This window comes from Taudactylus pleione, unplaced genomic scaffold (genome assembly GCF_031769625.1).
Source record: "Taudactylus pleione unplaced genomic scaffold, aTauple2 ptg000189l, whole genome shotgun sequence".
Classification (NCBI taxonomy): Eukaryota; Metazoa; Chordata; class Amphibia; order Anura; family Myobatrachidae; genus Taudactylus; species Taudactylus pleione.
This window is the reverse complement of record NW_028284591.1, coordinates 15656016-15678372: the sequence shown is the minus strand read 5'-3', so window position 1 is coordinate 15678372 and position 22357 is coordinate 15656016. Positions and strand designations below refer to the sequence as shown.

The following is a 22357-nucleotide window of genomic DNA, read 5'->3' as shown; positions in this document are numbered from 1 at the left end:
ATTTTTACTATTTTGGAAAGGTGAATTATTGGCAAAACAAGAAAGGGGGAAAAAAAAATCATGTTTTGGTTCCTTTTCTTGAAATTTCAATAGAAAAAAAAATGATTTTGGTCATTTAGGCTAAAAAGTTTTTTTTACATGTTATGGAGCATACACACGGTCAGATTTGTCAGACTTGTCAGATTTGTCAGATGAACGATTGAACGATTTGAACGATTGAACGATTTTTGACTGCATTAAAATGAATGGAATCGTCCAAGTCTGACTGCAAACACATCAGATGTCAGAAATCGTTATCTGACCATCGGGAACGCGCATCGTTGATCGTCCATCGTTCAGGCATGTCAGATATGAACGATTTTCCTTCAGATATGAACGACTGAACGATTTTTAAATCGTTATCGTTCATATCTGAAGGAAAAATCTGACCGTGTGTATGCACCATTAGAATGAGTAAATTGCGTTTTCTGAAAATACAAAGAGGGATATTCAATATGGGAGCAAAAAGTCCGTGCTGGACTTTTCGCTCCACATTGGAGATTTTTCAGGGATAAAGTATCGGGCGAGCGCCCGCTTTATCCCTGTATTCAATATAAAATCTACGAAAACAGGAAATGGCGAAGTGGGATTTGCGATAAACTCCGAAATTTTCCTGGAAAAAATTGTAGGACCCCCCTAAAGTTGTAAAAACATGGGGGATCGCTATGGGTACCCCCGTTTTAGCCTGCAAATGAAAGTCGGGGATTTAAATAGCCGCAGCAGGTGTTTTTTTCCCGACATTGAAGAAGTGATGCAGAAGAGCACTTAGGTTATTTTTTTCGTTTTTTAAGTGGTCCCATCAAATTTGGGGTGCATGAAAATGGGTACTAGCATATTTTTATGTCCCTTAAGTAAGTTTTTAAAAATTCTGCAACTATGCACCTGCCGCTAATAGCCTATTCTATAATACACCTGCCGCATACATGCAGAATAGCCCTGAACATATTTCCCTAATTTTAAACACTTTTTTTCCCATTTTTTTTCACCCCAATTTTTAAATGAATTTTTTGGGGTGTCCCTATTTTTTTTTTTTTTTTTTGACACAGTTATTTTTAAAATGTCATTCCCAGGGGTGCAGGCTATTTTTTTTAACCCTGCACCCATAAACGATTGAACGATAACGATGTTGTTATCATTCAATCGCCTGCTAAAATCGTGTAGTGGATGCCCCCCTTTACAAATGTCCCCAGTAATTGTAATCACTAATTACGACTACGCTGAACTGAATTGTGGATGATCCCCATCCAAGTACTTGGGGGGGGGGGGGGGAGCAGTCTGAATTAAACCATATAGATTGGGAAATCCTTTTAAGGAATGACCTGAATTACAGATGTGTCCTCCTGCATCTAGCCTCAATACACCATGCAGTGCGATATGCCCGGCGTGAATGAGCCGTCAGGTCCCGTGCAACTCTGCTAGAGGTGGGCGTCTTTTTATATATATATATTTTGTTAGAAGCGGCACTCCTCAACATCTTTAAATAAAGCACAAACCTATAGCAAATAGGTGCCCTCCAAGGTCTCCCATGGGGTTAATCGTGTAGCCTGAATATAGTATCCAGTCGGCGGTACTCAGGAAAGAATGAAACTCAGTCTATGGTGAAACCAACGTTTCAGTGCTCTATTTTGGCATTTTCGTCAGGGGAAACGTTGGTTTCATCATAGACTGAGTCTCATACTTTCCTGAGTGCCGCCGACCGGATACTATATATATATGTATAGAATGACGCTCTGGTTCAAATCACAGGTGATATTGCACCGTAGTGCAAAAGTAATAAAGTCCAGTTAGTGCTAACAGGTGTGACACTTAGATCCCTTTTGGTGAAGGTGGCAGCAGTCTTCCCGTATTCCTGAATGGCAGTCAGGGTGAATGTGATCTAGAAATAGGGTATGGAAAGAACATGCGCCTGATAGTGTAGTATTTCAAAATATTTTTAGCACGTGCTCGAATATAAATGTGCGTACCAAAAAATAAATCTTTAAAGCTTATCTGTAGGTCTTTTACTGGGACCTCATATGGTGAGATGGTTTCACAACTTCGGGGTGACCAGGAACCTTAAATAAGATTGGCTCGTATCGAGCCAGAACAAGCACATATAGGCCCTCATTCAGAGCCGTACGCTCTGAGCAGAGCGCACGCTCTGAATGAGGGCCGGGCTCCATTTTCATGGAGCGTCCTCCTGGACGCTCGTATAGCTGTGGGTCACCACCCACAAACTATACGAGCGTGCATTGTGATGGTCGCGATGGTCGAGACCATCGCGACCATCGAATTTGCGAGCCGGAGCCTGCGGTTGAGGTTTTCAACCGCAAGCTCCTGAGTGATTTTGGCTCTATCAGAGCCAAAATCACTCCCACTGACATCACTAGTGATGTCAGTGGGCCGGCTTCTGACGGGAGGCGTTCCCGTGGGAACGCCCCCGTCAGGGAGGCACGCCCACCAAAGGGGGCGTGCTGTCAATCAACATTGACAGCACGCCCCCTTTGATCGGACACAACGAGCGAAGGACTTTCCTTCGCTCGTCGCGTCTGGCGCATGCGCACGACGGAGCTCCCTCCGTCGTGCGCATGCTCAGTCCATAACATCGACCCACTTGCGAGCGGACTGCCGCTCGCGAGTGGGTCTGAATCAGGCCCATAGTGTAGTAATTTTGTGTCCAAAAAGAATGATATGGTAAAGTAGTTGTAAATGCGTACCAGAATGTTACTTGAATTTCTGCATAAAGTACTAAGTCGCCTCTTCAAACTCGTACGATGGCCCCAGCATTAGCATGTACAGGTGGAGTAGGTCAACTTAAATCAAGCAGAAAGTGACTCTTACTCAAAGGAGCTTTCATCAACAAGTGGTTTAATAATACTTAGTACATGGGGAATACACGGTACACACAGGGTTAAAAAACATAGAAATAAGATAAGGGATGCTTATCTGAATAATCAGTAGTGTGGAGAGGAGCTGGAACAGGGGTCCCGACGCGTTTCGTCCAAAAAGACTTCCTCAGGGGTATGGGTGAACTGTTTGGGGTGCCCTATTTATAACATACATAATAAGGTGCTGATTTGCGCCAAAAACGGCATCTAGCGCCGTTCTGCGCATGCGCGGCTACCCGCGGCCATCTTGTATGGGAAACTACAAGTTCCAAGATGCCGCGCGGCCGACCTCGCGCATGTGCAGATCGCGGCAGATGATGGGAGGTATCTGCCGCGATCGTGCTCACCAGTGGAGTAACACAGCGATCCGGCAATAGCGAGGCCTAATCTTAAGTTTGACCACCGCTATCAATCTGGAAATAGTACGGCGTCAATATATATAGATATAGATTTATTTTGTTTTATGTTTATTTTTCCTTGGTCAGTCGGACTCGGCAGCGTCCCTTTGTTGCCCGGTGTGGATAATAACATTGGCCTGCATCTACTTGTATTCGCACTTGTTTTTTATGTGCGTGCGTCTAAGTAGCCAAAAAGTCGCACAGCGCATGCCTCCCACGGTGTGTGCGCCCAGGGACGCAGATGGGATTGAGACACACTGGCTCAGAAATGTATTGAGCGGTGAATGGACGGTGGCTATTCAGAATCGCGTACCGTCTTATGGGCGTCTCGTGGGTGTGTCACATAACTTGCATTACCGTGATGTCACAACTATGACAAAACAGCAGCATGTGACTCATCATCAGGCCCTTCCTGTGGTTCTCCAGCATGCTAATAGTGCTGCACGTTATCCTGGTACTTTATAAAGGATAATGATGATAATGTAATAACCCAGGATCATGCACAATCTGCCACACATTCAAGGTGAAACTACGGAGTCCCGTAAAGCCCTCATACTGCCACCCAGCATTGCGCCTGCAGACTGCAGCCTCACACGATCCATCCCACCTACTTCTGAGAACTAATCATCCCTTTAGAAGTAATACTTTCCTTAGTGAGACTTCATTGCTCTCCTGAGCTGCACATCCCGCAGGCACTTTATAGATGACAGCGCTGCTTCTGCAGAAAAACAGCCCAATCACCTATAAATTATAATGAGCACGCTAAAAGAAAAAACCTAAGCGTGTAATTGAAGTCTCCTTTCTCTGCACTCATTTTATTGTCGTATAATTACAGGACTAGTGGTAAAATAATTAGCTTCCTACCTTTTTTAAATACACTAGATGATACAACTGATAAAGTCCAACAACCCTTCATACTTTAATTAACATAATAATTAATACATACTCTTCCCGTGTCTTATGAGTCAGTCGCTGTCTTGATTTGGGGCGTTTGCGGAGTGAGATATCAGGGCTTGGATGTATGTAATATAGCATTGACTTACATGTAATAATTTCCCAGGTAACCAGTAAATATAATCATCTTTCCTTATAAAAACGTCATTGGCCAAAATAATTAGCTGCTGTGTTATATTAGAGCTTGCAATATTTATCTGGAAACCTGTAGTACTGTGCACACTGTAAGAGATCAAACAATGGAAACCGTCTACATATAAAATATATATATATATATATATATATATATATATATATATAATATATATTATTATATATTGTTTTCTGGTGAGAATTTGTAGATCCAACTGTTCTGTTTAGTTGGAGAAGAAACCACAAAGCACCCCCCCTTCCTCCCATGGCCTGAGCTTAGTACATAACAGCACGGCTTGACAATGTTTTCATCCACAAGTGCTGTGTAATGGAAGAAGCCGGCTTCCATTTTTCCGGCCGCTGCTGCCGTTACCTATTATTTGGGATTATGAGAGCGCCCAAGGGACTTTTTCTGTGTTAATCTTTGTGCTTTCTGCTGCCCAGCATTCTCCTCCGCTCTGGCACACACATTCCCACTGAATGCTGGGTTCTAACAAACCTGTGGCCAGCTGTGGTGGTGCATACAGGGATGGACCGCCGCTGTTCTTCTGAGTTTTGTGTGGACCACAACAATGTAGATACACCGCGGTCACCCCCGGAACCGCTACCTTATATTTAATTACTGCCTGTAACACACACAGATATGTGCATGCACTCACAATGACTCTAAATACATTGGGCCAGATTCTGACAGCTCAATGCTGATATTCCCGATGTTGAGTGATATTCTGACACTGCACGTGTGTGAAAATCCTTAAAGCCTCCACCTATGGCGCTGGTGTTACACAGAATGTACGCACAGAGGCGCAGTGGTGATTCAGACCCACGGTATTAGAGTTGTCTTTGGAAAGTGTTGGGTATTTCCAGGGGGGGACTTCTAATGGGCACCTCATGGGATGCTGTATGCGTGTCACCGAAGTGCTGGCGTACACCGGTGCTCAATTGTTCACTTTAGGGGCCATAAGACAGACAGGCGACAGCCATTAGACGCAGCTCGTGACCGCTTCTGCGTCCTCCACTGAATCCGGCCCTTTGTTACACTTCTCGGGGCTGATGGAGAGCTGGTTGCAAAATGTTTGGAATTTACTTCTTTTTTTTTTTTTCTTCTTTTGTTTTTCTTTGAGTAGTTAGTAAATAATGCCTTTACAGTATAAGGGGTTGATCCAATTAGCCGCGATGATCTCGCCGGCGCGAGTAATCGCGGCAATGGGCGCACTTTACGGCAGCCTGAATTTGCGCCATTTTGTTCGCAACCCCATAGGGCTGCGAGCAAAATTCCGCGAATTTGGGCTCAGAGTGGACCACGAATAGTGTGAGATGCCAGTCCGTTGCCAGAGTTTTAATGCCGTCGCAAAGGCAACTCGCACCCTTCGCGGCTAATTGGATTGACCCCTAAATGTATATGGCACATTCCCGTCTCCTGATTACAGTGCTGCAGGAGCTGCTGTAATGCTGTGTACTTACTAGTACCGGTCTTGGGTAAGAGACCTGGAGAATGTTGGGTCTGAGAAGAAACTCCTCTGATGACTGTAACACAACAGGCTCCCCGAGCCCCACACAGAGAACGTTTTATATGGCGAATACCAGCATTTATCTCATTGGTGACCAAGTAGAGAGTGGCGTGAATGGTTAAAAAAGGGTCAGTGTGCACCCTAACCAGACAGCCTGGGATGGTGTCCAGTATAATAGGAGGACTATGAGCGTGCGGTCTTCTTCCTATGGATAAACCAGCCCCAGGATGATGATCAGTACGAGACGTATGGAGTGCACAAAACAGCATTCAGCCCCTACTGGTCCTGCACGGAGATGTCACCAACTCTCCTGGACTGTGGCGAAAGCGATAAGGAACAAGACTGGAATACATAGCGTGCCACCAGCAGCTTTATGCACCAAACAAAAAGTAACCGAAAATCACATTTTTAGAATAAGCTTTAATGAGTAAGTGCTTGCCCAAAACCCTGGCTCACCACTTCACTTGATTTATAATGTTTTAGAAATCCCATAGCCTAAGCCTAATATCCCTATCCTTATGATCTGAGGTTCGTGTGTGGTTACTCAGTCATGGAAACTCAATCCATGAAGCTCCCAACGAATTGTTATATTGCCGACATCGCTTCCAGAAGCATTTTGGAACGCACCAGTAATTGTTGCAAGCGTGGACAAAACATTTTTATGCACTTCAACACTCTGCAGTGCTAGCCTAACCCTCCCCCTAGTGCCTAACTTCAATCATCTCCCCCTAGTGCCTAACCCTCCCCCTAGTGCCTAACTTCAACCCTCTCCCCCTAGTGCCTAACCCTCTCACTAGTGCCTGACGCTAACTCTCCCCCTAGTGCCTAACTCTAACCCTCCGCTTAGTGCCTAACCCTGACCTTAGTGCCTAACCCCCTCTCACTAGTGCCTAACTCTAACCCTCCGCTTAGTGCCTAACCCTCTCACTAGTGCCTAACTCTAACCCTCCGCTTATTGCCTAACTATAACCCTCAACTTAGTGCCTAATCCTCTCACTAGTGCCTAACCGTCTCACTAGTGCCTAACTCTAACCCTCCGCTTAGTGCCTAACCCTGACCTTAGTGCCTAACCCCCTCTCACTAGTGCCTAACTCTAACCCTCCGCTTAGTGCCTAACCCTCTCACTAGTGCCTAACTCTAACCCTCCGCTTAGTGCCTAACTATAACCCTCAACTTAGTGCCTAATCCTCTCACTAGTGCCTAATCCTCTCACTAGTGCCTAACCGTCTCACTAGTGCCTAACTCTAACCCTCCGCTTAGTGCCTAACCCTCTCACTAGTGCCTAACTCTAACCCTCCGCTTAGTGCCTAACCCTCTCACTAGTGCCTAACCCTCTCACTAGTTCCTAACTGTAACCCTCTGCTTAGTGCCTAACTGTAACCCTCGCTTAGTGCCTAACTCTAACCCTCCGCTTAGTGCCTAACCCTCTCACTAGTGCCTAACCCTCTCACTAGTGCCTAACCCTACGCTCAGTGCCTAACCCTACGCTCAGTGCCTAACCCTCCGCTTAGTGCCTAACCCTGACCTTAGTGCCTAACCCCCTCTCACTAGTGCCTAACTCTAACCCTCCGCTTAGTGCCTAACCCTCTCACTAGTGCCTAACTCTAACCCTCCGCTTAGTGCCTAACTATAACCCTCAACCTAGTGCCTAATCCTCTCACTAGTGCCTAACCCTCTTACTAGTGCCTAACCCTCACTAGTGCCTAACTAACCCTCTCCTTAGTGCCTAACCCTCTCACTAGTGCCTAACTCTAACCCTCCGCTTAGTGCCTAACCCTCTCACTAGTGCCTAACTATAACCCTCCGCTTAGTGCCTAACCCTCTCACTAGTGCCTAACTCTAACCCTCCACTTAGTGCCTAACCGTCCCCCTAGTGCCTCCTCCTCCCCCTAGTGCCTCATGATAACCCTCCCCCTAGTGTCTCAGCCTAACAATTTCCCTAGTGCCTCACCCTAACCCTCTCCTAGTGCCTAAACCCTTCCACTCCCCTCCCGAACCCTATCCCTAACTTCCCCTCCTGTAACCTAACCCTCCCCACTTGTAACCTAACTGTCCTCCAGTGCCATAACTGGACACATCAGCGCCCTGTGCCGGCCCTACCCACTGAGCACGCGATGTCATGAGTAAGTGCAGCGCTTACCGGGCATCCTCAGGATGCCCAATTGACTGCATATAGCGCGCAGGGTTCACGCCCGGAGCGTCCAGAGCATGCTCCGTGGGTGCTGCTGCAGCAAACCCAGCTGACCATTCCGAGCACCCTGCTAGCCAGGAGAAATGGCTATTGAGCGACGGCTGTGCCACCCACAGAGCCTCTGTGCACCGGTCGGCCATAGCTTACGGCCCTGCCCTCCGCTGCCGGTCCGAGCAGAATGTCAGCATTTCACATGTTGACATTGTGAACATGTTCATCCATGTCAACATCATAACTGTATATACTGTATTGTGGTGTCGACATTATGACTACATCCCCTTATGACCATGATGTTCATACAATATTTTTATATTTCAAAAACTAAGGAATGGTAAAGGAAAGCAATTGGGAACATTAAAAATTTTTTTTTACCAATTATGCTCAGGAACACAATATTGTTCGATTCCATGTTATGACACCATACCGTACTTATAAATGGTTGGGGTGACATTGCTGACGCTACGTCTTTCTGACCGTTATTCTGTATGACAGAGATAAAGTGAAGCCTTACTAAAAACAAAAAATAAATAAATTCAATAATTTGTGGGGAAACAAAAGAACAAAAAAGTATTTATAACAGATCTAAGTGACTAAATGCGGACGCAACGGTACATTCCTCATTTTCCCTTATAGATGCTTTTCAGTCCTGATTGCCTGCCAGTACAGAGACGAGACGGGTTGAGCGACAGATACAAAATTCCTTAAACAGTTTTATAATGAAAGAGATTAGGTAAAGATTGTAGAAATTCTCTAAAGCTTTTGGTTTCCATGGAAACGCTGAAACTGTACAGCGCGAGGCCTTCGTCAGCGGACAACCCTGATTTATCGTGAAGGTTTCAGATTTAAAAAGACTTTCATGTGGGTCCGGTGGGAAACCAAAGGGGGAGAGACAACACATCTTACACATGTTGATGATCCAGAGTGATCGTGAAACTTTTTATACATCCATAAATATATTGGACAAAAAAAAAAAATTTGGTTTTCTAACGTTCTTCTGAGACTCTCAACTTGTTATATTCAGTAGTGTCCCACTACTTACAACTCCTGTGGGGGAGGGGCAGGGGGTTCTGTTGACCAGGCTCCGTAACCATTTCTGACCGCCACAGGGCCACGTGATAGGGACAATACATCTCAAAGTGCTTACTATAATTTCCTGCAGATATTTGATATGTTTTAATACTCCCTACTCCGGTGTGAATGTATATGCTCCAGTAACCACGTGGTAAAGGCAGTAGCGTGCAGAGTACTGTTGATTTTCCAAGAGCTAGGTACACACTACACAATAATCTGGCCAATCAGCTGATTTGCAGATGCTCATATCAGTTATCTCAGAGTGTGTACGTAGCACCCATGGGCGACTATCGCTCCAAAAGCATTCGGACCGGATCTGACCTGCTGCACGCCATTTGTTGAAAACGATGAGCCGATATCGTGCATGTGTTATAGTGTGTATGACTTTCCCGTCATCTGTCCAATGTCTCTGCCCTTAGGGCCTGATTGAGAGTAGTACGTCATCCCGATGGTCTACGTACAACTCCGAAGTTTACCGATCAGCGCTGCATGAGCAGGATCTATTCTGCGCATTTGCCCATCTGTGTCTACAATGACGGTCGCAGTGCCCCCTAAGCCGCAGCTTGAGTGACATGCTGTAGCCATTTGGGGGGTGGGGAAGGTGTGGCAACGACCACCAAAACGCCCCCGTCTCCTGGGCATACCGAGGCCAGTCCGACACAGCTTCACTGTCCCCTCAGCGTAAACACCGGCCATCAGGAGTATCCCGAGAGTTTCTCAGATGATCGATGGTCACACAAGATGATCTGATGCTACTGTACATCCCCAGACGCAGCAGCAGATCACAGAAGTCGGCAGGAGGTGTCCATTTACACAAGACGCCCCCAGCGGTATTATCACACAGCCACTGCGTACAAAGACACAGCAGCTGTGTGATATGCGTACAGCTCTGAGTCGGGTAGCGGACGGATGTAATCCCGACCGCCGGCTTCCCGACTTTTTAATCCCGGCAAGGTACTAATGACTGGCTTCAAAATCCCGACGCCTGTCATTATGCCTACGCCGGGAGCCCGACACCCGGCTTACCGATCGAAGGTAAGTCGGGTGCAGACAGCCGCAGGAGGGGGAGGGTTAGGTTAGGGGCTCCTGGGGGGGACTTAGGGTTAGGCACTCCCCGGGGGGTTAGGGGAAGAGGGTTAGGGTTAGGCACCGCCGGCGGGAGGTTAGGGTTAGGCTAGGGGTAGAGGGGTTAGGCACCTCCGGGGGGAGGTTACGGTTAGGTACCCCCTCAGGAGACTTAGGGTTAGGCGGCGGGGAAGGGAGGGTTTGGGTTAGGCACTTGGGGGGAGGTTAGGGTTAGGCACCCCTAAGGGAGGGTTAGGGGGTAAAAAAGGTTAGCGATACTTACCTTTTGTAGCTTCGGGATTTTCACCCCTGCCGGGCTTCCGCTGTCGGGATTTGCAGCCGGTGGTAAATCATATCGTTCCCTCTGAGTCATAGTTCATTTAAAAATGTCACCATTGTGATGAGCCTTATGGCAGATAATCGTTGGACTGGGAACAATGAGTTACCACTAGTGTGCACATTCCAAGTCTGATATCGCTAAGATAATTTCTTCGCTCAGGGAATTGCCAAGTCAGTGGGGTTGTGAGTAAAATCTTTCGGGTATGCACTTGGCTTATAGTGTATTGGTTCTGTTACGGATTTGCCACCTGTTTTTGAACGGGTGTGTTTCTGGGTATCAAGCTGCACCTCGGGTGTATCCGGGGTGTTATAACAGATGAACAGTGTCTAGATCAGGGTTGGGCAATAAGCGTCCCTCCAGCTGTTGTTGAACTACACATCCCAGCATGTCTTGCAACAGTGTTAGCATGGTCAAATAGCAAATCTGCGGCAAGGCATGCTGGGATGATGTGTAGTTCTACAACAGCTGGGGGGGCAGCTTACTGCCCACCCCTAGCTTAGATAGACAGTCAATAGGTCGACATGGTCAAAAGGTTGACCGTAAAAAGGTCGACATGGACTAAGGTTGACAGGGTCAAATTGTCAACGCTTTTTAAAAAAAAAATTATTTTAACCCTTACCCACACCCCCCCCCCCCCCCAATGCCTAACACTAACCATCCCTCTAGTTCCTAACCGTCCCCTTCTGCAGCCTAAAGACCCCCATACACAGCACGATATACAGTAGGTGCTATATCGTGCCATGTATGGGCACGATGTTGTACATGATATCGTGCTGCGTGCTCCAGCAGGGTCGTACATCGCATCCCCAGATCTTCCTGCAAAACCATCTGATCTGGGATGCGATGTACAATCCCATTCAGATGAAGGAGGGGGAAGCCAGCAGACCGCACGATTGCCGGCGGTGACAGCACGATCCGTCTACCGACTGCATCGCACCATGTATGGGCACCTTATGCATCGCACCGTGTATGGGCACCTTAACTCTAAGGCTGCATACACACGTAAAGATTTTCTGTCCAACCATCCAACTAGTTGATTGGTTGGAATGAAAATCTGGTAACGTATGGGAGTAACTGATGATCAGCAATTTGCTCCTAAATGCCAGAAAACAGATGAAAATGGTCGTTCAGACAAATTTGTTAAATGTTTGATCTAAACAATTTGTTCAAACAACAGTTTTTGTCCATTTTCCGGGGTTTGGGAGCAAATTGCTGATTGTCATTTGCTTTCATACCTTACCAGATATTCATTCCAACCAATCAACTAGTTGGATGGTTGGACAGAAAATCTTTACATGTGTACCCAGCTTAACCCTCACCAACATCCTAACCCTAAATAGCATGAAAAATAATGGAAAACAATGTGTCGATTTTTTCACCAAGTCGACCGAAGTCACTTTTGACCATTTGACCCTGTTGATACCATCTGGTGTCAACCTATTGACTATCTAGACACTAGTGTAGATCTTCCACTTCTTCTTCTCTCTGAGTGATGGAGTCCATACTTGCCTACTTTTGAAAAGACATTTCAGGGAGATTGTGAAGCAAACACCTATAAGCAGGCATTAAAGTGGGCGTGTACTGCTACATCTGAGAGGCGTGTCATAATACTGACTTACATACAAATGTAAATGAGCCCCGAAGCAGTTAGAAAGATCTACTTGGTGATGAAAGCACACTGATACTTTTCAGAAAATGCATGTAGCCAATTCAGACCCGGTCGCAAGGCTGCGTTCACACGCAGCCATCTGCAGCCAAAGTATGCAAATCCAGCCATCGCTAGCAAAACATTAGCACGCCCACTATGTTTTGCCGTGCGATCGTGGTATGAAATTAGACGCCCACCAGCCTGACACAAGACGCCCACTTTCCCTCAGTAACATACGTCATCTCCAGGAAGTGTATTAAACAATCGGTAACATCGGCTGACATCGGACCCATACGCTCCACTTGTGGTTGACCATACCCTACCGTAAGCACTGCGAGTACTGCTGTGTGTAATTCAGCCATGTGACGTGTATGCTGAGGATGCGTTTTAATTATGCACGCTCCTGAAATGGCGTTTAGACGCACAGACACGCCTGTGTTCGCACCACCACACCCCCGTTACCATTGACCACCCACTGTCACCACCCACAAATGGCACCTCCTGTCACTCATGCTTGCCGAGCATTTGTGTACTGGCTGTGATCGCTTCCCGATCGCAGTGACTGGTTCGCGCACTCGCACTGCGTCTTGTATGCATGCGCAGATTGCAAACATTGACAGGCTGCGTGCGAACACAGCCTTGCGACCGGGTCTGTATCGGGCCCATTGTGCCTCATACCCAATGCAGAGAAATTATACTATTGATCCCATTTCAATGTATATCTGTTTTTTTTTTTTTTTGTATATAACAGCTTCATAATGGGAGTAAGGTGCAATCAGGGAGATTGCTAGACTCTTCAGGGAGTCAGGGAGATTGCTGCTATTTCAGGGAGAGTTGGCCGATATGATGTAGTCTTACATAATGACATCAGGAGGTAAGATAACATGCCAACACACACGCCCTGTACATGCTTTCTGGTGGTTCCTTTGTAATTAGACATGTAATCAGTGTTTATTATACCACAGAATTAAGCATGGATGATTGCAGGGAACAATTATTATCATTCATTCAGAAGTTTTATCGTCTCCACTTAAAAGAAGTTTTCCCAGCTGGTGAGGGGTGCAGCAGGGGGAACGGTATGGGGAGGGGGGTGCAGCAGGGGGAACGGTATGGGGAGGGGGGTGCAGCAGGGGGAACGGTACGGGGAGGGGGGTGCAGCAGGGGGAACGGTACGGGGAGGGGGTGCAGCAGGGGGAACGGTACGGGGAGGGGGTGCAGCAGGGGGAATGGTACGGGGAGGGGGGTGCAGCAGGGGGAACGGTACGGGGAGGGGGGGTGCAGCAGGGGGAACGGTACGGGGAGGGGGTGCAGCAGGGGGAATGGTACGGGGAGGGGGGTGCAGCAGGGGGATTGGTACGGGGAGGGGGGTGCAGCAGGGGGAACGGTACGGGGAGGGGGGTGCAGCAGGGGGATTGGTACGGGGAGGGGGGTGCAGCAGGGGGATTGGTACGGGGAGGGGGTGCAGCAGGGGGAACGGTATGGGGAGGGGGGTGCAGCAGGGGGAACGGTATGGGGAGGGGGGTGCAGCAGGGGGAACGGTACGGGGAGGGGGGTGCAGCAGGGGGAACGGTACGGGGAGGGGGGTGCAGCAGGGGGATTGGTATGGGGAGGGGGTGCAGCAGGGGGATTGGTATGGGGAGGGGTGCAGCAGGGGTGTGAGCACATATACTACAATTTAACCTCTGTAATCGTCAGTAACAACAAGCTTCAGGGAACACTTAGCTATCTCATAGACTTGCGGGTTTGTATCTATATATCACCGCTGTACAGTTTTAGGTCTGGTGAGATACATGCTTAGTGGTCTCTCCACATTCGTTATCCGTGTTACCTGTGTTATTATGTCATGTAGTATTTCCCCTGTGCCATTCCATTGTCGGGCTGCTTGTGCGCGGTGTCTGCTTTCTGGGTTATTAGTGCTGTTTGCTGTCAGCTCTGAGTTATGGCTCCTCGTAGCAGATTCTACCTCTCATCACTGCCTTGTGCTGGCCCTTACCGGTCTATTCATTCTCCTGCTGCTGTCATAGCCCTCCCCCGTCTCTCATCAGCTACACGGAACCTCAAATACAACCTACTGTATGCACAATGTGTATTATGGCATAAAGACACATACTCTATATTGTCCCTGCTCTTTGAACCTAAATGTTTATTTACTGATTAAGCCACTTTGATCATGTAGCCCATCGATTCATAATGACGTCACTGATTCCTGTTAAGATGATATCTACTTTCTCATATACACCGAGTACCTACTTGTATTACATGCACATGTACACCTGCTTGTTAATGGTAATATCTAATCAGCCAATCATGTGGCAGCAGCTCATTGGATAAAAGCATATAGACATGGTCAAGAGGTACAGTTGTTATTCAGAATGGGGAGGAAATGTGATCTAAGTGACTGTAACTGTGGAATGATGGTGCCAGACCAGGTGGTTGAGTCTCTGGAGATTACATAGCAGGTGTGCAATCAAAGAGCATCCTGTGAGTGGCAGGGTCTGTAGGCGTCGCCTTTTTAATGAGAGAGGTGATGGGTGATTGGTCAGACTCGTTCACAGTCACGGGAAGGCAACGGTAACTCAGATAACCATGTGTTACATCGGTGGCAAACATCTCTGAATGTACAATATGGTGAACGTTTTAGTACAAGAAGACCACACTGGCTACCACTCAGGTCAGCTAATATCAGGAAACTGAGGCTGCAGTGGGGACAGGCCACCTACACGGGATGTAGTCAGGAAGCCGACGGTCTAAATGCCGACCACTGGCTTCCCGACTGTCAAATTCCAGCAAGGTACTAAGGGGGTCATTCAGACCCGTTCGCGAGCAAAGGACGCTCGCAAACTGGTCGATGTTGCCCCACTGCGCATGCGCACGACGGAGGGAGCTCCGTCGTGCGCATGCGCGAGACCCGGACTGCGACAGCCAAGCTGTCGCTCCGGGTCTCGCACCAAAGGGGGCGTGCTGTCGATGTTGATTGACAGCACGCCCCCTTTGGTGAGCGTGCCGGGGGCGTGGCGGCCAGACGGAGGCGTTCCCATGTCAGTGGGAGTGACTTTGGCTCTGATAGAGCCAAAATCACTCCTGGGCTTGCGGAAGCGAGACCCTACCGCAGGGTCTCGTCGCAAGCCCGATGGTCGTGATGGTCTTTGACCATCGCGACCATCATGGACGCTCGCTATAGCTGTGGGTGGTCACCCACAGCTATACGACGTCCAGGAGGACGCTCCATTTTCATGGAGGAGGGCCCTGATTCAGAGCGAGCGCTCTGGTCAGAGCATCCGGCTCTGAATCAGGCCCTAAGGATGCCTGTCATTAGACCTACGCCAGGAGGCCGACTCCCGGCATACCGAACAAAGGTAAGCCGGGTGGGGGAAGGTTAGGTTTTAGGGCTCCTGGGGGGACTTAGGCTGTCCCCCTGGAGGATTAGGTTTAGGCTAGGGGAAGGGGGCTTTAGGGTTAGGCTGCAGGGATGGGGTTGTTAGGGTTAGGCACTAGGGGGGGGTTAGGGTTAGGCACCCCTAAGGGAGGGTTAGGGGGGAGAATAGGGTTAGTTATACTTACCTTATTAGCGATTGGGATCTTCACCCCTGTCGGGCTACAGCTGTCGGGATTTGAACCGTTGGCCATGCGGCCGGCGGTAATACATACTACACCACACCTACACTGGGCAGCTAAAGATCGGAAAAACATTGCCAGGATTGACGAGTGCCAATTGCGACTGTGACATCCAGATGGTAGGGACAGAATTTGGCGTAAGCAACGTGATTTCATTGATCCATCTTGCTTATGTCAGTAGCTCATGGAGGTTTTGGTGTAACGTTATGGGGATTGTCCTGTTGGAGTTAATCAGTATCCTTAATACCAATTGCGCATTCTTTAAATACTGCGGCCTGCCTGAGTATTACTGCTGACTATGTGCGTTCCTTCATGACCACAGCCTGCCCATCCTCTATTGGCTACTTCCAGCAGGATATCGCCCCATGTCGCCCGTCCCACGTCACCTCATGCTTGTTCCACCAACATGAAAATGAGCTCAGTGTACAGCAATGGCCGCCACAATCACCAGATCTCGGCACAATGGAGCGCCTCTGCGATGTGGGGTAAAGGGGAGGTTGGCAGCATGAATTTGCAGCCGACACATCTGCAGCAACGGCGTGATGCCATCATGCCACCATGGCCCGGAGGCTCTAAGGAATGTTCCCAGTGCCTTGTTGTATCCATGCCAGGGAGTTTAGGCTGTGCTTGGGGCAGTACTAGAGGGGCGTACCTATTAAATGACGGTCTCCAGAATGTGATTGACGCATTGTGATCGGTATCCTCCCCTTGTCTTGCCGCCATTCCCGGTCTAATGCCGGTGACTCAGTATGTAAATGAAGGAGGCAGAGTTAGTAGAAGCGCTAATGATGTCCCTGTAACTTTAGTTGCAGTCCGGATAGTCTGATAGTAGCACTGTAGGTTTAGGTCTACATTCTGCTGCTTATGGTACAGCCTAATTCTGAATGTCTCTGACATGTATGGCTTAATTGTGTGAAGAACAAATACATATTCATTTATTTATTATGTATCATCTTAGATATTCCAACCTGATCCTAAATCTATTCTCTCTGATGGTGGACGCCAACATCCCGGACATAGCCCTGGAGCCGGACAAGACCGTTAAAAAGGTAAGAAAAATAACATGTCTGTGACATTGTATCTTCATTCCCCTTGTGTTCTTTTAAACAGGGTGAAATTCTGTTTTATTCTGGGTATTATCAAAGGTGCCCCCATACCCTTCTCGGGAAGCAATCGGGAAGCCGACTGCCTATATACCGGCAGCCGGCTTCCCGACTGTCTTATCCCGGCAAGGGTGAAATGCCGGGCGTCTAGATGTAGACGCCCGCATTTCCCCGACGTCGGGAGACCGGCGCCCGGCATCACGATCGTAGTGATGCCGGGCGCCGCGAGCGGACAGCCGCGGGGGGGGGAGGGTTAGGTTTAGGGCTCCCGAGGGGGACTTAGGGTTAGGCACCCCCCCGGGAGGGTTAGGCTAGGGGGAGGGAGGGTTAGGGTTAGGCACCCCCGGGGGGGACTTAGGGTTAGGCACCCCCCAGGGGACTTTGGTTTAGGTAGCGGGCAAGGGGGTGGTTAGGGTTAGGCACTTAGAGGGGGGAAGTTAGGGTTAGGTTAGTGGATACTTGCCTATCCACGAACGGGATTTCCAGCGCTGTCGGGCTTCCACTGCGTCGCACTCTGCTCCTGTCGGGCTGCCGCTGACGGGAACTATCTAATGTAATAAACCTGGTATATTGAGCATGAAATAGATCACAGACGTACAATTGCTTCCGTGCTGGGTGATAACTCTCAGACTTGGGGCCTGATACAGTAAGGATCGCAATAGCGATTACGCACGCAGTCCCTCGGCGAAGATATGCTAATATCTGCGATTGCTATGCCATAAAGACCCCCACCTTACCTTACACATATCCGTAATACAACTATCGGTAACATGGAGTACCATCGCAGCCACATGCACACGCGCACAAGGTCTGACCTTACTCAGGAATCGCTAACCTCATCGTACGCTGTGGAAGCCCAAGCTGCCTATGGCCACTGCAATGGCGTTCAAACGCACTGGCACGTACTTCCTGTCAATCACTCTGCGATGGGTCTGCGTAGTCACTGCGATGCAAGCACAGAACGCAGCAATCAGCCGACTGCATAATCGCAGTTGCGATCGCTGCTGAATCAGGCCCTTGAACGATCGTATTTTTAAATGATCTTTTCAAATGAGCTCCTTAGAGTGCCATGCGCGTAGCATCTTGTGTAAGAACCTCATTGTATATAATCGCATCGTGCAAGCAGCGCACACTGGTGTAGTGGTTGGTATTACTGCCTCACAGCACTGAGGTTTTGGGTCCTGTTCCCGCCAAGGCCGTGTGTGGAGTTTGTATGTTCTCCTTGTGCTCGCGTGGATTTCTTCCTGGTACGCCGTTTTCTTTCCAGAATACCAATACTATACTGGTAGGTTAATTGATTCTGCTACAAAACTTAGTGTGTGTACATGTGGTAGGGAATTTACTGTAGATTGTTAACTGAACTGGGGCAGGGACTGATGTGAATGGCCAAATATTCTCTGTAAAGCGCTGCAGAATATGTGTGCGCTATATAGTGACTGGTAATAAATACTGTATGTGTGGGCGCATTACGGCCTTCACGGATGGATGGTCGTACGGTAATAACCTTGTTGAGATATAAACTAGATCATTTAGAAATAAATATCATTTTGTTTTAGGCCTTCCTTGTACCTGCTACAGCTAGTGGTTTTTTTGTTAACCCATTCATTACCCCAGGCCAATTTAGAGAGCTCTCTTTTTGTATTCCTGTTTTCTGTGGACTCATAATATCGTGTAATGATGATAAAGATGTGTGAGAGTTTGTGACTCCAAGTAAGCTATAGGAACATCTCAAGGATGATCAGTGGAAACGGGATGCACCTGAGCTCAATTTTGAGCTTCATGGCAAAGGCTGTGAATACTTATGTACATGTGATTTCTTACTGCTTTTTTTTTTTTATTATTAAGTTTGCAAAAATCTCAAAAAAACTTTTTACACGTTATCATTATGGGGTATTGTGTGTATTTTGGAGTAAGGCTGTAACATAACAAAATGTGGAAAAAGTGAATACTTTCCGGATGCACTGTATATGCAGAATTACATATACCCTTATTGCTGTCTTTCCAAAAAGCCAGTAAGCTACATATATTAGCGTTAGAAGACACACCGTGTACCTACCGCCCTGCGTATCCAATAGAGAGAAGCCCTGCTACCAGTAATTAGCTGTCGATGACTGACACTGATTTCCAGCTTCTACAGAAGTATTACGGACAGTACATGAGAACCCATCATCCCCACGTCAGTCCACACAATGCAATTTGTGCAGAGCACCAGCAGTGTATTAACAGTCAGCATAAGAGATTGTGAACTGTAAAATGATCCCATCTCTACAGACATTAGACTGATGCGATATACAGCAGGGTTTATTGAGACCGTGGCCAGACCTGCATTATATTATGTAGTCGCCTTGTTACGATGCTTTAGCACGCAGCCCGCTTCCTCCCGCTCCCTGTTTAATCTACGCTTCAAAAGAGAGTTCATGGCTCTATTAATAAAGGTCCTGAAAAGGAGCCTTTCATTTCAGTAAACAGATTATTAGCAGTCAGAATAGACACTTTACATAGCTGTGAATACAATCTTGTAATCAAGAACACAGAGTGCTGGCTGGTTCCTGCATATAAAGAGCCCCTCTGTGCGGAGGGACGGAATGAAAGGGCTGAGACATTAGGAAGATGGAAAGTGCACATTAGAGTCCAACGCCGCATTTCCCAAAATATTTATCCGGCTGGCATCCCAGGAACCATATTTTACCGAAGTCGGTTATATTGCAAAATTAAGAACGCTGAATGCTCACCAGATAACGTGTATTTTTTTTCCTGTTGTTCCATTTAACAACGCACTTAACTCACACATTGCGGCGGTTTATCATCGTGTTTGGCTGCCGTTTATTCTTCTCACGGCAGCGGTAGTCCTATCGGAAAGCCCTGGCTCCCTTACAGCCACTTCTATACAGTACTCATCTGCATAGAGAATCGTGGAACATAGTGAAAGTATTGCCGTTTGTTCCCAATTGTAAAGCGCAATGGAATATGGTGGTGCTGTCAGTAACTTAATAAGTAATGGCATATGTGTGCAAATTGTTATCTGTTTTTACCTTCACATTTTTTGAAAATGAGATCAAAGTCCTGACTCTGAGTTGCACGCACAGAAGCGTCTATTGGCGGTCGCCATCTGTGATTTTATTCCAGAAACGATACATAGTCCTTCCTCTGTGTACATCTGTGCAGCCGAATGTGCAAGGACTGAGACATCCACTTCCAGCGTCCGCGCATGCTGTAATACTGATTGGTGCGTCCTTAGACCTGACCATTGATCACACAATGGAAATTTGCTTCTGCCCTATTCTCCGTCTGACTGCGGCCTTCTATGCCTGCGGCTGTGCTTCTGTGTATGCAGCTTCTTTCACACTGACACGCCCACAACACTGACACGCCCACAACACTGACACGCCCACAACACTGACACGCCCACAACACTGCCATAACACACTTACTGAACGAACCATTTTTGCATTAATTTCTAGCCACCCCCTGATTCAGAGGTGTACGTGATGCCAATATTTACGCAGATCGAGCACTTGTTCCATCCTGCGCATACGTGTGAGCCGCATTGCACACACACAGGGTTGGTCTGTGATTACAAAGGTAGTCACAGGTAGTCAGCATTTGGGGATGGTAACGGTGGGGAGGAGTTTATAAAAATGCAGGCGTGTCTGACCGTTCAAACGCCATTTTCTGGGCGTGCATCAATTAGCCACTGCGTTCTTGCTCGTAGCATTTCTGGAGACTTGCTATGCCTGCGGCAGGTGGCAGATTTACTCAGAAGGCTGATGGCCGCCTGATGTGCGTTCGATATTTCCAATCTGTGAGCGGCGGATGCGAGATGCTTTCAGTGGGCGCCTCTGAACACCGGACGGTGAGTGAGTTAGAATATTTTCTCAGAAGCGTTCCGTGTGAAATCGCAGCTGCATTTGCGTTAGCGTACATCTCTGAATCAGGTCCTCAACCCTTATGCTCATTTGCGCTCATTTGTCCATCAACAAACATTGGAGCCCGCTGCCCAGTATATATCCCGTGCGCAACCTTTTGTGGGGTCGCTTGTCCTGATGAAATTGCACATGATCGAGTCTTGCCTATTAGTACTTTAGGATCATTAATTGTAAGGTTAATCCACATATAAATAGGAATTCCCCATCAGAACCAGCAAACCCTTGTACGCCTCTCTTTTGTCAGTCACCGCCACTTTACACGCCCGTTCATGTGTGCTTCCTGTAAAACCAGGCATATTCCTGCTTTTATTATTATTATTATTATTATTATTATCGTCCTTCATTTATGCGGCAGCAGCACTTTTCATAGTACATAAAAAGTGCAAACAAAACAAGAAAACAGTACATGGGAAACAACCCGTATAACCGTTGCCCATTGCTGCACATGCTGTCACAATACCCACAAAAAGCGCCAGATGAACCCAAAAGGTTGGTGCTGTAAGATGAGAGTGGGAAGGAGACAATGGCATCATGGGGGAAGAGGGCCCTGCTCGTGAGAGCTTACAATCTAAAAGGGAGAGCCAGACAGAGGGTGACACAGAGGGGACAGAATTACTGTGTGACTAATGTTACCAAGTTGTTCCTAATTATGAAATACTTTGGAATCATTCTGTTTATCGGACTTGTGACGAGAGAGAGAGTCTTCTGCACAATAGCGAGGTATTATTGATGTATTCTGCCTTAATATTGCTCCGATTGCTGCTGAGTCTGGAATAATCTCAGGGGCTTTAGTCTGGCTCTTGAGCAATGTAACAATTGTGCTGGAATGTCACAAATATCAGATCTATATCACCTCCCGTACAGGCGAGTTCTACATTATGTCAGACGCATCTTTTAACAGCAACAAAATTACATATCCCACTCAATTTACAAGTCACTGTGAAGATAAGGTGAAAATGAGAGCAGATTTATGGGGACCAAAACGGTCGCTTAAGTCCCAGAAGTCAAACTCTTCTGCACATGTGTCTCCTGAGGAATGTGATGGCTTCAAACTAATGTACCAGGCAATTGGTTCCACACCCTTGATTCATGTCCCATCCTTTAGTCAGTGTGGTTGGGATCATAAAAAGCTCACGGCTACTGCATTTTAACATGCCGCTCGCAATGAGGGGAGAAGGAGTAGGATACATATTTTTTTTGCCAAAATTTACAAGGTTAAAGATGCCCTAAAATTTAATTTAAACTTTATTGCCAAAATATAAATAAAAGAACCATCCCAAATGAGTTCACTTTTCCTGGCTTAGTCGTAAACCTACTTATTACATATGGTAAATACAAATGGTCTCCCAAGGCTCACAGCAGCCTGGGGCTGCTCCACATCACATTAATGGGCAGCAGTCCACCCACCACCAGTGGTGTTTTAATTAAAATATAGTCTAATTAAAGTAATAAAACAAAGTTACTCTACAAAAGCCCTTTCCTGCACTACTTTTCTAC

The 22357-nt window shown here is 47.4% G+C and overlaps 1 protein-coding gene across 3 annotated transcripts in view; it reads left to right on the top strand.

Annotated features, from left to right (window-relative positions):
* The window catches only part of PIK3C3 (phosphatidylinositol 3-kinase catalytic subunit type 3), a 242291-nt gene that overhangs the window by 176017 nt on the left and 43917 nt on the right, over positions 1–22357 (top strand). For all 3 annotated transcript variants that reach the window (XM_088476575.1, XM_088476574.1, XM_088476573.1), the window contains one exon: positions 16790–16880. In XM_088476575.1, the coding sequence (XP_088332701.1) occupies positions 16790–16880 (91 nt within the window). The remainder of the gene's footprint in view (positions 1–16789; positions 16881–22357) is intronic.